Raw genomic sequence first — 12838 nt, 5'->3', positions numbered from 1 at the left:
TGTATGTGTGTGTGTGTGTGTGTGTGTGTGTGTGTGTGTGTGTTTACTTGAGATGTTGGCAAGAGCGGGGAAGGTCAAAGGAATAGAGGGTATTTTGTGCATGTTCTTGCGCACGTATGCGTGTGCAGACTGGCATGGGTGGAGTGGGAGCCTGACCCAGTTTGCCGTAAATTGGTTTCGCTCAGTGGAGCTTTAAAAGATCCATAATAGGCTGCAGTGGAAAGGTAGCCAAAGAAATGGAGAGAAAAAGGAGGGAAGGGAGAAAGAGAAAATGTACGAGGTGAAGAGAAATCTGTCTTTCTGGAAGGAGAAAGAACAAGACAGAAACAAATGGAGGAGAATCAGTGGGGGCCACCAAGGGATGTTGCAGCAGTTCTAATTGTTGTAGCAGTAATTGTTTTCAGTGAACCACAAGTAGTAGCCTTCAGAAATACAAATCTCTGTGTGTTTGTGTATAATTTGATGTTGCAACTTTGGAAAACCCCATTTCTAGGGTTAAAAGTTCAGGGGGTCAAGAGTGTGTGTTAATTTTTGTGCATGCGTGTGCAAAAGTATGTGTGCACGACCCCAACCCCCACCCCCCCACCCCCCCTTATGTATTTTCTGGCCCATTAGTTTTCAGGGTCTGTACAGCTTGAGTATATAGTTGGTCAGTAATTCACTCCTTAAGTATATTTACTGCAATAAGAGGCTTTCTTTTGACATGTGGTGGACTGGTAATGGCCTGTAATTGCAAGAGAAACCCCATTTCCAAGCACTAATCTGAAAAGACACACTCACTTTTTCGTAAATGCACTCCCACACATGCACATAAGCATACAGGAACACACGTGTGCAGGCTAACATGCATGGGAATAAACAAGCATGCACGCACACCCGCAGAAATGTCCACAGAAGCACGCATGCACGCACCGTTCATCCCATAATCCCATAATGGAGCAGTTAAGAAACCAAAGTGCAAATTTCTGAAATGATCCTGACTATTGGCAGCACATTGCTCCAATTAGAATGTTTACTTTTCTATATTTCCACAAACTTCGAAATATATTAGATACGATTCAACAGGTCCTGAACCGGTTGGTATTTAGCAACAGTTGTGCAAAAAAGAAAAAAAAACTGTCCTTGAGGATTTAATCATGAGTTTAAATTGGCACTAACTGTACAGGAGTCTGTGTCTGAAACTCATTACTGCGTGAATTTAAAGGTTTAGAGGTTATTAAAGCTTTTGTGTCGCACATGTGAGGAGTTTGTCTCATGTGCTGCTCAGCAGAGGAACACGGTTCACTGGATTAAAAGCCAGTTTATTTCTTAATCTGATTTTGCAGTGGTTTGTATCGACATTGAGAAGATTTTCACATTAGCATTGAGATATTGATGTCAGCCATGTTGCCAGTCCTGCTTCCACTAACAGACGTTGAAATCTTTTTTATTATATTCTTTGACGTGCTGCAACAAATCCTGTTCCAGTCGCTAAATTGGAGTTGTAGCAGTCATACAAAACATCTGCTGTAAAATGTAATAAAAACACTGAAGAAAGTAAGACAAACGTTACGGCCTGGATTATGTTATTTCCGATATGCTGCTTAAGCGCAGTAACAGTAGAGCTGGATATGAAAGCTCAGTGCTTTTCACTGCTTAGCAACATGTAGCACCAAGTGTTTCAAGTTTAGTTAAATGAATGAATGTGAATGTATGAAGTATAATAAGCATCCATGCCGTGTAGAAGAACGTAAAGCCTTGTCCAAATGATGGAAAATGTTGCTGTAAAAAGTGTCTTTTAGTGTAGAGGCACAAGTGGCAAAAGAATATGATGAAATGAAACTCAGCCCTGAGTCCCATATTGCTGAATAAGTCAGAGAACACGTGCTGTAAGCTGTCACAGAATGTGTGTGTTAAAGTTGTGAGAGTCCTCAAGTCAACAATGCAGCAAATATAGTAACCACATGTAAAATGTAGGGTTATGTAAACGGCTTAGTGACACTGTTTTCTTATTGGCAGTTGTCACAGAACTGTGATGTAAAGTGCTGCTCGATTGCAGCTGTTCGGTCCTACAGGGCGTCTTCAGGAGGGAAGGTCTTACTGTTCGGCTCATGAGGCTGAGGTCCTTTAAGTTCCCTCCGCCAGTTTATCCCGTCTGTCTTTGGCATTTTCTGCGATCCAGTGAAGCACCGATGCATTCAAATAAAAACAGTGAATGTAACACACTCCCAGTCTACACGAAGCCGACATGACTGAGGGGTTTGTGGGCAGCCTTCAAGGTCCTGGAGGGAGGAATGTGGTTGCGTGAGTGTGTGTTTTGCATGGTTAGGTACTTATATGTTTCTGTATGTGTCTGCATATGTGCATATATGTATATATATATATCTGTGTGTGTGTGTGTGTGTGTGAGTGTGTGTGTGTGTGTGTGTGTGTGTGTGTGTGTGTATGTATGCAGCCACATATGGAAGCGCTTGTCTCATACATTGTTGTTGTTCCAGCCAGGCGGCTACAACAGACTGAGCAGACCAGAGGGTGTGTGTGTGTGTGTGTGTGTGTGTGTGTGTGTGTGTGTGTGTGTGTGTGTGCGTGTGCATGTGCGTGCATGCGTGTGTGTGTGTATCTGTATCTGTGTGAGTGTGTGTGTTTTCTAAAGGCAAATAGAGAATAACCACAGTGAGTGTGCTCAGAGGACTCCAAACAATATGTACTGAGTTGTTTTACTTTAGAAATGTTCCACTGAAAGTACGTTTTAAAATTGTCTTTTTATGTTTGGTGTCTTCTGGACGTTTGGGAGAGTGATTGCCTCGAGGTAGCAGCCTTCAGACATACTGTTTAAACCGAGCGTGCATTCGCTGTACATGCGCGTTCACACACAAACTCACACTTCACATCAGACTTGCGTTTTGCCATTATGATCTCCGCTCGCCTTTTCCCTGCAGACGCACTTAATGGGCCAACGCTTCGCACTTTCTCTCTTCATAAAACAACTGAGTTTGGCTTTCATCATCACCGCCCTCAAAAGGGTGCAGCCTTCACTCCCATTTCACCCCCAAAATTGATGCAGGGTTCCAGGCGGTTTCTGTCAAAATGGCCATGGCAGTCAAAACTCAGAAAAAACTTTTTGATATTAGAGGAAAATAATGTCTTTCACAGCGCGTAAGGTATTCCAAGCGAGTCACAGATGATTGCAATTTTCCCCTACGACCACCGTATAATAAGGTACATGAACCCCTTCTTCATCTCCTTCCCTCCGGCTTTCTCTCTCTCTCCATGGCAAAACGGCCATCATCCGAAATAATATTTGCCATCTGATGAGTGCTTGAGATGAGTAGGAATGCAGTTTCATGTGTCCCTTTTTTCCCTTTTCAACTGTTCTCCTTTTCGCTCGCATTTTGTTGAATTTGACTTTTTGACATGTGCGCCCCACCCTTCCCCCCTCTCGCTGCATTTCTTTTTTTATACACGTGTAAAACAACAGTGGGTCTTGAACGTTTGCCTGGGTGGTCTCCCTTGTACTCCGAGATCCCTTCGCCTCTCCAGGGGTTTTCATTTGAGAGGGTAGCGGTTCACTGCCACAGCTAGCCTGCAGCTCATAGCCCTGCTTCACTTTAGCTGTTTCAGTTCAGTGCGTGTTAACCCTTTATTTGTCATCTCTGTGCCACTTGACTGTTTTATACAGTCCGTCTAAACATTTCACAGACAGAGGTTTTCAACAGGGGCGGTCAATTAAACATAGAAACATAAAAAAAAAAAGTTTGTTTTCAATTATTCATAAAGTCAAACTTGGTAATCAGTTTCAACTGTCTTTCTAATCCGCTCACTTTGTTCCTCGTTGCAGCTGATTCAAACCTTAAATTTCCAGATCATTATCACAGTTTATGGCTTGACAGTTGATTGAAGTGAAATTTGATCGCCATGCTGGTTTGCTGTTTGGCTGCGCTTGCATGCTGTTCTGCAACTCTCCAGCAGGGAGCACTCTTGGCACGTTAACTTGAGGACTCCCTCAAAGTCTCACCAACCAAAGCCCAGCAGATTTTTATGAGAAATGAGTATCAGATCAAATACAATTATTGGAATTATAAAATAACAGTTTTTGGCCTTTAAAGTCGTCATTTGATTAACAAAATCCCACCAGACTGAGGACCAGTGCTTTCTTTGACTTACACCCTGTAGGTAGTGAGCAGAGTAAGGGTTTGGATCTTTATCTCACAGTGCTGCTGAGGTGCTGTGAATGATTTTATCTATTTAAGTGCAACTGAGAAAGATTCAACCCCAAGCATCAACCTTCAGCAGGTCGATGAAAGCTGTTTGTCCCATCTGTCCCTCCGTCCCTCATTAAGACGACATGAAAGCCCACCGTCATGCAAGTGGAAAGCACCGATCCCTATCTGAACCACACGCACGTAAAGATGCACACAGCCCTGTTTCTGAGTGACACAAATCCCAGCTCGGATGACGTGCTGAAAAGTGAGTCGATGCCACAGCGGTGATTTTATGTAAGACTTTTTCTTTCTGTTGGTCTGTCTCTCGCTCGCTCTCTCTCCCTGACTGGGTTTTTGACAGTTTGGAAAGTTTGAAGTCATGGGTTTTAATCAGGGCCTTGCGGCCGGGCTCAGAGCGTGGCGTGGCATGATGGCTCAGTTTAAAGATGTGGGTCTGGGTCGGAGCCAAGCCTGGGTGGCACTGCTAGGAAGGGGAGGCGGGGGTGAGGCTGAGGGAGCGAAAGAGATGGCGAGAGAATCTACTCAGACTGCACCCACAGCACACAGCAGAGTTGGCCGCAGACCCCCAAAGGCCTGAATGGGCTGCATTAACGAAAGTTGATTATGTGTGGGCATGCGTGTGTGCATACGGCGTGGACTCGGGTGAACATAGCCTTGAACACACACACACACACACGCACAATGTTTGATCAGTGAGGGGAAGTGTGGTGAAGAGATGAATTAATCTGAATCATCCTGCGGGTTTTAGCCTCACCAGTTTTACATCAGGTCCTGCTGCTAATGTGTGTGTATGTGGTGAATACTTTTACCCCTACTGTGGTAATCATGACTTGATGAACCATGATGAATTTTAAACATTATTTTCTATTAAAACCAAAAAAAAAAAAACCAAAACCCAGCCTAGAATGACATTAACAAACTGAGGTAAAAGAGTTAGAGGATGATCATTTTGTCTTCTACCTAAATAAAATGTTGGACCGCTCCCTCGGGGGGAAAAAAAAAGTATTTTTACAAGCAATTACTCTACATCTGACTGACTTTGTGGGAATGCATTTTACACGCAAGGAGTTGCAACTGACACACTGAGCTCATGTATTGTTTCTGCACAGTCTGGTCCTTCTGTCTTGACCATCTACAGATCAGTGAGATTCTCCAGCACGTCGGCCCGCCCTCTCACCTCTCAGCAAACGATCTGTTCGACTTTACAGCGTGGCTGGCCCCTACCCATCAATTTGCTGTCCAGCCTGACTGACAGAGGTCCCTAAAGTGTTTCTCTGCGTTCAGAAAGTGAAGAGTTTTGTGTGAGTCCTAGCTGAGCATTAACAAAATCTGGTCATCTGTCTTTCAGTTCAAGCAAGACGCTTGTGAGTGGGTACAAGGCTCACACAGAGCATGACTGGTCTGACTGTCAAAATCATGAAAAATAAGGCTGAGCAGTGTGTATTTTAATCTCTGGCTTTCCACTCAGAATGGTTTGTTCCATATGGCGGAAAACATGATGTTTCTCCTTTAATATCCCAAAGCAAAAGACTCAAGCTGTTGAGCCAAATGGTGTGAGAACCTCTAAGGATTGAGAGCCGCCACAGAGCTGCATTCCCAGTGTTACTGTCAGATTTATGTGTTTAGAGTAGAGATTATACTGTTTGCTGGGTTTGTGCTGAACCATCTTATAGAAACGTATCTTTTAAAAAAATCATCGTGGTCGACGCCAAGAATAATATCTTGTGTGGCAAGACGCATTTCCTGTGGGCCTGCTGTATCACATTTTATTCATCGTAGAATTGCGTCATCTTATCTGTGACCTCTATTATTATTTCAGTCCTATAAAATCATCGCGGTTATATAAATCATTTCTTTCGGTACTCGGATAAGAAGGATTGTGTTACAGGAGGTGGGACGAATAAAAGTGAGAAAATTCCCCTGATGCCTCAGGTCATTTGTAATATATGCAGAGGTGAAGTGGATGCAGTGTGAGTCTGCGTGTGCTCAGTCTTTCTCTAACAATAAGAGTTGTTCTCAGTCAAGTTAATGCATTTGTGTGTGTGTGTGTGTGTGTGTGTGTGTGTGTGTCGTGCCAGGGCCACATTAGAGGGGCCTTTCAAGTCATGTCGGCATCCTCCTACTCCTCTGCATAGTGCTTGTGTTGTGGTCTGCTCAGCAGCCAACCTCCCAGAACCCCTGCGAACTCTCTCTGTGATTGTGTGTGTATGTCTGTGTGTATATGATGTTGTAGGGTTATTCCCAGTGCGTGGGATCCCCCAAAATCCCGGCCTTGTGTTTCTGCCGCCTCTTCTCTGTCATATCAGTATCTCTCTTTCTTTGTGATTAATACAATAGAGATCTATAAAAGTTATGAGCACTGTCAACTTCGATTGTGTGTGACTCAGTTTAGTAGTCACCTCCGCACTGCTATGATAAGTCTGCAGCCCTGCCACCATAAAACAGTCGATGACAAACTTCAGGGCCCGTCTCATCCTCCTCTCCCCTTCCCTCCCCTCCACGCACCCACAGTTCTCTTTGATAACTACGCCAGTCGCTCCAAGCATGCGCTAACACATTTCAGCACACTAGCACTTACTGTGAATTGGGTTCAGAATAAAAGGTCTGCTCGCGCTTTGATCCTTACCAAACAGAACACATGCCAGCACATCTTTGCCATGACACACCGTGCCAGTGAGCTTCGTGCGGCAGCCGAAGGGGGAGCAGAAGACAGTGTGTACATCTTTTTATACGCCGTCGGTATCTTTCAAACTCTCCTCTCCACATGCGCGATAGTAGCTGCCTACTGTGAAATAATACAAGATGTTTAAGGTAATGAAACTCTCAGCGGTGTATCAGCCTTCATTAAGACTATGTTTTCTTTATTCCACAAACAGATCAGCCCATTACTCTCACCTGAACTATTTCACTCCTCTGTAAGTCCATAAAAGCAATAATGATGCCTATACTGGCTAACAAGAGCCTCATGCACAGAAAACATGATAATAAAGTGATAATTAGCCTCAGTTTAGTAGCTAGTTGCATTGTAATTACTAGCTAACCTTTACTAATTAGGGGGGCTAGGAGTGATCTTTGGAGGTCAGTATTTAGGAATTTATGAGATTATTCATTTTAATGATATGCTTTGGAGGTAACAGCTGATGACGATGAGTTGCATAAACAACAAAAGAGAGCAGTGTTGAATTGAGAAGTGGAGCTGCAGTACTCCGTCGCAGTAATTAGTAGATATTAATAAGTATGTTTTTCACAACATGGCAGAATTTAATATGAAGGAGTCCGTTCTGTGTTTGTGTAAGTTGATTAACAGAAAATCAGCAACTCTTTTTTTAATCACTTAATCTTTCAAGTAAACGCAAAAATGAGATTCACTGGATCCAGTTTTTTTAATGGGAATATTTGCTGTTCTGATAGTAATGCTGAATTTGTTTGGCTGCTGGTCTGTTTGAATTTGATTAGTCAGCATGGACTCTGGGAAATTGTGATTGACATTTTTTATTTATTTCTTTTTTTAAAGACAACATGATTAATCAAGAAAATAATCAGCAGATTACTCAATAATGAAAATAATGATCAGTTGCAGCTCTACAAAAGTGCTCACACACTGAACACAAAAACCTACTTTTTAATTAGGATTTGCTTGGAATCACACACGTGCACAACAAAATTTATTATATTATCTCTCCGCTATTCCAACCTTTTCCTGATATTAATTTATCACAGTTAAATAACATGAAACCTGAGTGTTGACATTTTCTAATATTAACAAAGAAATACTATGACTGATGTTATCGTATTTGCACTGATATTGATCGGTGCATCCCAGACATTTCCGATGATATTGAATTATTGTCCCAGCCCATACTGACAGCGCATTGGTCAGTTTCTAGCACAATACTTACCAAGAGTCTGACAGAGATTATGAAAGGCTAAGCTAGGTTATGCTGTTACTTCAATTCTTGTTTGCAGAGTGTAATATTTCTGTGCTTCCAAACAATTTCACTGATTCAGGTGTGTGTGCACGTGCCCCTGTCTTTGTGTGTGTGCGTGTGCATTTACAAACACCTTTACACATTTGTGTGTACTTGTGTTTGTATCTGCACACTGCGAATCTGTGTGTCTACATACCTGCTGGGCTGCACTGAATTGACTGGGCCCGGTCAGCATGAGTAAGCAGCCAGGGGAAGATTGAGGCAGCCAGATGCGGTGGCCCCGGGCTACCGAGGATATCATTACCCCGGGTGTGTAGCCGGCCAAAACGGGAGCCCCCAAGTGGAGTTTCATCAAGGTGGACCCCCGTCTGCGGCGAGGGGGAGGATACCAGTTAACCTGTTGTCCTGCGGAGAGGAGCGGTATTAAGCGGCAGGTGGAAAGAGAAAGCATCCCGAGACTCGAATGAGGTGGAAACAAGAAAGTGCGCCGATACTCGCAGGGTAGCAGGCAGACACACTCAAACTGTGGAAGATTGTCTCTTTTGATTTCTCCTTCCCCGCTTCTTTTGCAACTCAACAGGAAACCCCGAGGCGCTCCCGTGTGTGTTTGCATGTACATTTTACATGAGGTATTTTGTATTATCCTTTCTAACCCGCGAGTCTTGCCTTCCAGTATCATTTACCGCAATATAGCTTTTGATTTACTCTGAGCGCACACAGAAATGTATCTCTGAAAATTTCCATTCAAAGGAAATATCCGGGATATTTTTGGTACAGGACTTTGACAGAACAACTTGATGCATGGCCACTGGCAGCGACATCAGCAGTATTCTCATGCGGGAATTGGACCGTCTCCCCTCAGTGAGGTAACCCATAGGCCATGAATCACGCTGCCTTGCTCCAGAGTCCTGTGGTCCCGGGGGTTGACAGTTTGACCGCTCCTCAATGTGGTCTCTCTCCTCCACTCACGCTCCTCCCATCCTCATCGCCACACATTCCAACCACTGGACCGGTCACGTAAGGTCAAGAAAATAGAATAGGATAGAGTAGAATTAGTGTGTTATGTATCTTTACCGACGCTGGTTAGCAGGACCCCATCCCGATGTAATGGTTGCAGTTTTGCAGAGGAAAGAGGAGACTGATGGATGACGAAAAGCAAAACAACATCAGAGAGAAATGAAGCATGGAAGCAGAGACAAAAGGGCCTGATAGAAGGGTGTTCATGAGCCTTTCTCTCTCTGCAGCTTGTCTCTCTTGGCAGCTCTGACATGGAGCGAGTCTGGCAGTCTGCCTGTCTGGTCCTCTCTGGTCTCTCCTCCATACTGGTGGGTCACTGGTGTTTGGATCACTACAGCTGGCTGTTAACCACCGACTTGGACTGCGCCTCACCGCCGTGTGTTTGATGTTGCTCAGTCATTTATTATATACACAAAGTATGAAAATGAAAGTCATCTATCAAAAACTTTAACTTGGACGTCAAAAAAAAAAACAAAACAAAACAAAAGAAAACACAAAGACCGGAGGGCGAGAGAAGGATGTACCAGGAAGCCTGAAAGAATGAATAAAATGAGGCTGGGAATGATTGGGATCGTAACGATAAAATCACAGAAGTGTTCCACCAATTGCAATCACGCTCGTAGCTTTTAAAGAGCTGCAGTGAGTTCATCAAAAGCTTAGGAGAAACGGACAGTTCATCCGGTGCAAGAGCGGCCCTCGAGCAAGTGGTTTTAACAGTGCCCCAGGCCATACTCCAGCTGAGTTAAACACACCCTGATGTGTGTGTGTGTGTGTGTGTGAGAGAGAGAGAGACATGACACGTCTGCTGAGGGTGTGATGTAGTCACTTCCTCCCACTGGACTAAGCGACTGTTGTCAGCTTGACCCTGCGCCAGTTAACCCCTCACCACCCCTGGCACTGCAGGCGAGGGCCCCGGGTGTGTGTGTGTTTGAGAGAGAGAGAGAAAAGACGGATTGTACGTGTGTGTGTAGCGTGTGTGTGTGTGTGTGTGTTGGCAGACCACAGGTGTCTGGTCACGGTGTCAAGAGTGTTAAGAGGTCTTCGGAGAGGCCAGACGGCGAGGGTTACCAACACATACCCTGAGGGGTGGGGGTAGGGGGGCAGTAGCTGACAAGCAGGTGCCTGTGTTGACAGTAACCCTTCATACTTGAACCCCACCTCCTCCCCAACACACACACACACACACACACACACACACACACTGCACACACTTATAATAAATCCTGGAGAGTCAAGCGTAATTGTGGAGCCTGATTGGAGGGAATGCAGAGGGAATCCCCTTACACACACACACACACACACACACACACACACACACACACTGCATTGGATCTCTTTGCCTGGGGGTCAAAGGTGAGAGAAAAAGAGGAGAGCGCACACAACTCTGACATTTCCTGCTGTCTGTATATATGTGTGTGTGTGTGTGTGAGAGATTTGCGTGCAGAGCGGCCAATATGTCCACACATGCGGACCATGTGAGCACATGCCGCAGCAACAACACGGAAATGGGCACAGGCTTGTGTCTGGTGTATCGCTCTTCCCACGACAATGTGTACTTAATGTGCAAAGGCAGCAGTAATAGATTCTGCAGCATTTATGCTTCACATTTTTGTGTTTCCCAAAAAAAAAAAAAAAGGAAAAAAAAAAAAGAAATTGCAAATATGAGTGCGTGTGTTCACAAATGAAACCCATTTGGACCAAATGTTAGTTAGTCAGGTGTACCGGTGCATGTCTGGGAATGATTATTTTGGTTAGAAGGGGGGGTAGGGAATGCACAGCGGGAGGTCGAGGAAAATTGGAACAGCTGTTGATTAACATGAGTGCTCTCTCTCTCTTTCTTCCTTGTTTTTTTTTTTTTTTTTTTTTTTACTCTCTCTCAGTAGAGGAGGAAGAGGAAGATGAGGAGATGATGGAGGCGAAGCCGGGCCCTGAGTCGGAGCAGCAGGATGACGATGACAACAGGGAAACCAAAGAAGGTACAGAGGATGGATGGATGGATGGCGGCGGGGTGGAAATGGTCAGCTGTTCTGATTTTGGTGATCCTTGAACACCTCATTAATGAACTTTTCTTAAATTGAGCACATTTCCTCCTTCATCAGTCAGCTTCATTTCTGCAGCAGTCCCGCCAAACACAGAACTTCCCATTCTTCATCCTCCGACGTCCTTCCTCCCTCGACTTCTCACATGTTGTTGGTCAAACTGTCACGAAACACGGTCACTTGTGTGCGACACCCACATCCAGGCAGCGGGTGTATCAGATGGAAGGGTGGGGGTGAAGGCGGGTCCAGCATATCAGCTCCATCATGGCATGTAGGGGTCAGCACTGATTAAAAACCTGTCACTTGACCCCATGACCACACTTCAAAGTGAGGGGGAATGGAGAAGTGTGTGTGTGTGTGTGTGTGTGTGTGTGTGTGTGTGTGTGGAGGGCTCGTGGTAAAATATGGAGAAGTTAATAAAAAGTCATGATAGACACAGATATGGACAGAGTTATTCATATTTCCGTGCATACACAACCCTGACTGTACGAGTGTGAGTCAAACACACACACAGACAGATGCATGCACACACGCACACACTCATAAACACACAGTCATCCGTCTCCTCTCCATCCTGGCCTATTAGAAGGTCTGGCCTTTGATCTCCGCCTCTCGATTCACTGGGTCTTTTCTGACAACTCGTAAGAAATACAAAGGGATGGGGGGGATCAAAGTCAAGAGGCAGGGTAAAGGTCGATATGTGTGTGTCTGTGCGTGCCTGTGTGTGTAAAATCGCATGTGTGCTTGGGGACAGTGACTTCAAAAACCGGACGCCGTGCTGTGCAGCCATTACGTTCAAAGGGAGGCGGGTCGCTCAGAGGGCTTTGTTTTTCTCTTGTTTATGAAGTTCTTACCGTAGGGTTTTATTAGAAAAGATGCATTAGGAACTGTTTGTAGTTTATTGTGTTCTGGATGTGATTCTGGTTTTGATAGAGATGAAGTGAATGTTAATCTGACGTCCGCAGCACACGCTGTCATCTTTATATGTTTCGCAGTAGACATGACAGCGCCGCGTCCAGTCGGATGCAGTAAGACATCTGCACCGTTGTCGGTAATTAAAAGTAGGTTGTCACGATGTCAGATGAATAGGATAAAAAGACAGTTCTCAGTTTGAGCCTCATGAACAGTGATGGAGAGGAAATGGGGTTTTGACAGCTTTCAAAACAAAAGCATGCCTCTGCTTTACAGGTCAGATAGGATTTACTTTGATTTGCTAGATTTAAGATTTTAATTCTCACAGCTGCCTATAAATTGTGGACATCTTGTAATTCCTTTAAATGGAAGAAACTGAATATACTCTGCCAAAAAGACATCAAACACGTTATTATTTGGTTGTTAATATAGATGAATAATAGGAAAAAGAGAGAGTTAAGTTTAATATAAATGCAAACATTTTTTAAGCATCTGTGGCTTTACTGACTGCAAGAAACTTTGCTAGAAATAAATTACTTTGACCATTGATTACTCATCCAAGCTGATTTTCAAGAAAAAAGACCAAAACATGCTATTTCCAGCTTCTAAGTTTGGACAATTTGCTGCCTTATTGTTATCATAAATGTAATTTCTTTGAACTAGTCATACAATGGAAGGAATTGTTAGTTTTCAACAAACAACCTGAGCTTTAGGAAAGTGTGATGGGCATTATTAACTG

General features: G+C 44.1%; 1 protein-coding gene across 22 annotated transcripts in view; it reads left to right on the top strand.

The window, feature by feature from the left end:
- Nucleotides 1-12838, top strand: part of dync1i1a (dynein cytoplasmic 1 intermediate chain 1a) — a 45924-nt gene that overhangs the window by 9755 nt on the left and 23331 nt on the right. For 15 of the 22 annotated variants that reach the window (XM_076754673.1, XM_076754670.1, XM_076754663.1 and 12 more), the window contains one exon: nt 11029-11124. In XM_076754673.1, the coding sequence (XP_076610788.1) occupies nt 11029-11124 (96 nt within the window). The remainder of the gene's footprint in view (nt 1-11028; nt 11125-12838) is intronic. The other 7 variants (XM_076754674.1, XM_076754676.1, XM_076754672.1 and 4 more) reach the window with 1 other exon arrangement.

Source organism: Chaetodon auriga, chromosome 17 (assembly GCF_051107435.1).
Source record: "Chaetodon auriga isolate fChaAug3 chromosome 17, fChaAug3.hap1, whole genome shotgun sequence".
NCBI lineage: Eukaryota > Metazoa > Chordata > Actinopteri > Chaetodontiformes > Chaetodontidae > Chaetodon > Chaetodon auriga.
The sequence above is the reverse complement of the archived record's forward strand: the minus strand, read 5'-3'. Positions and strand labels throughout refer to the sequence as shown.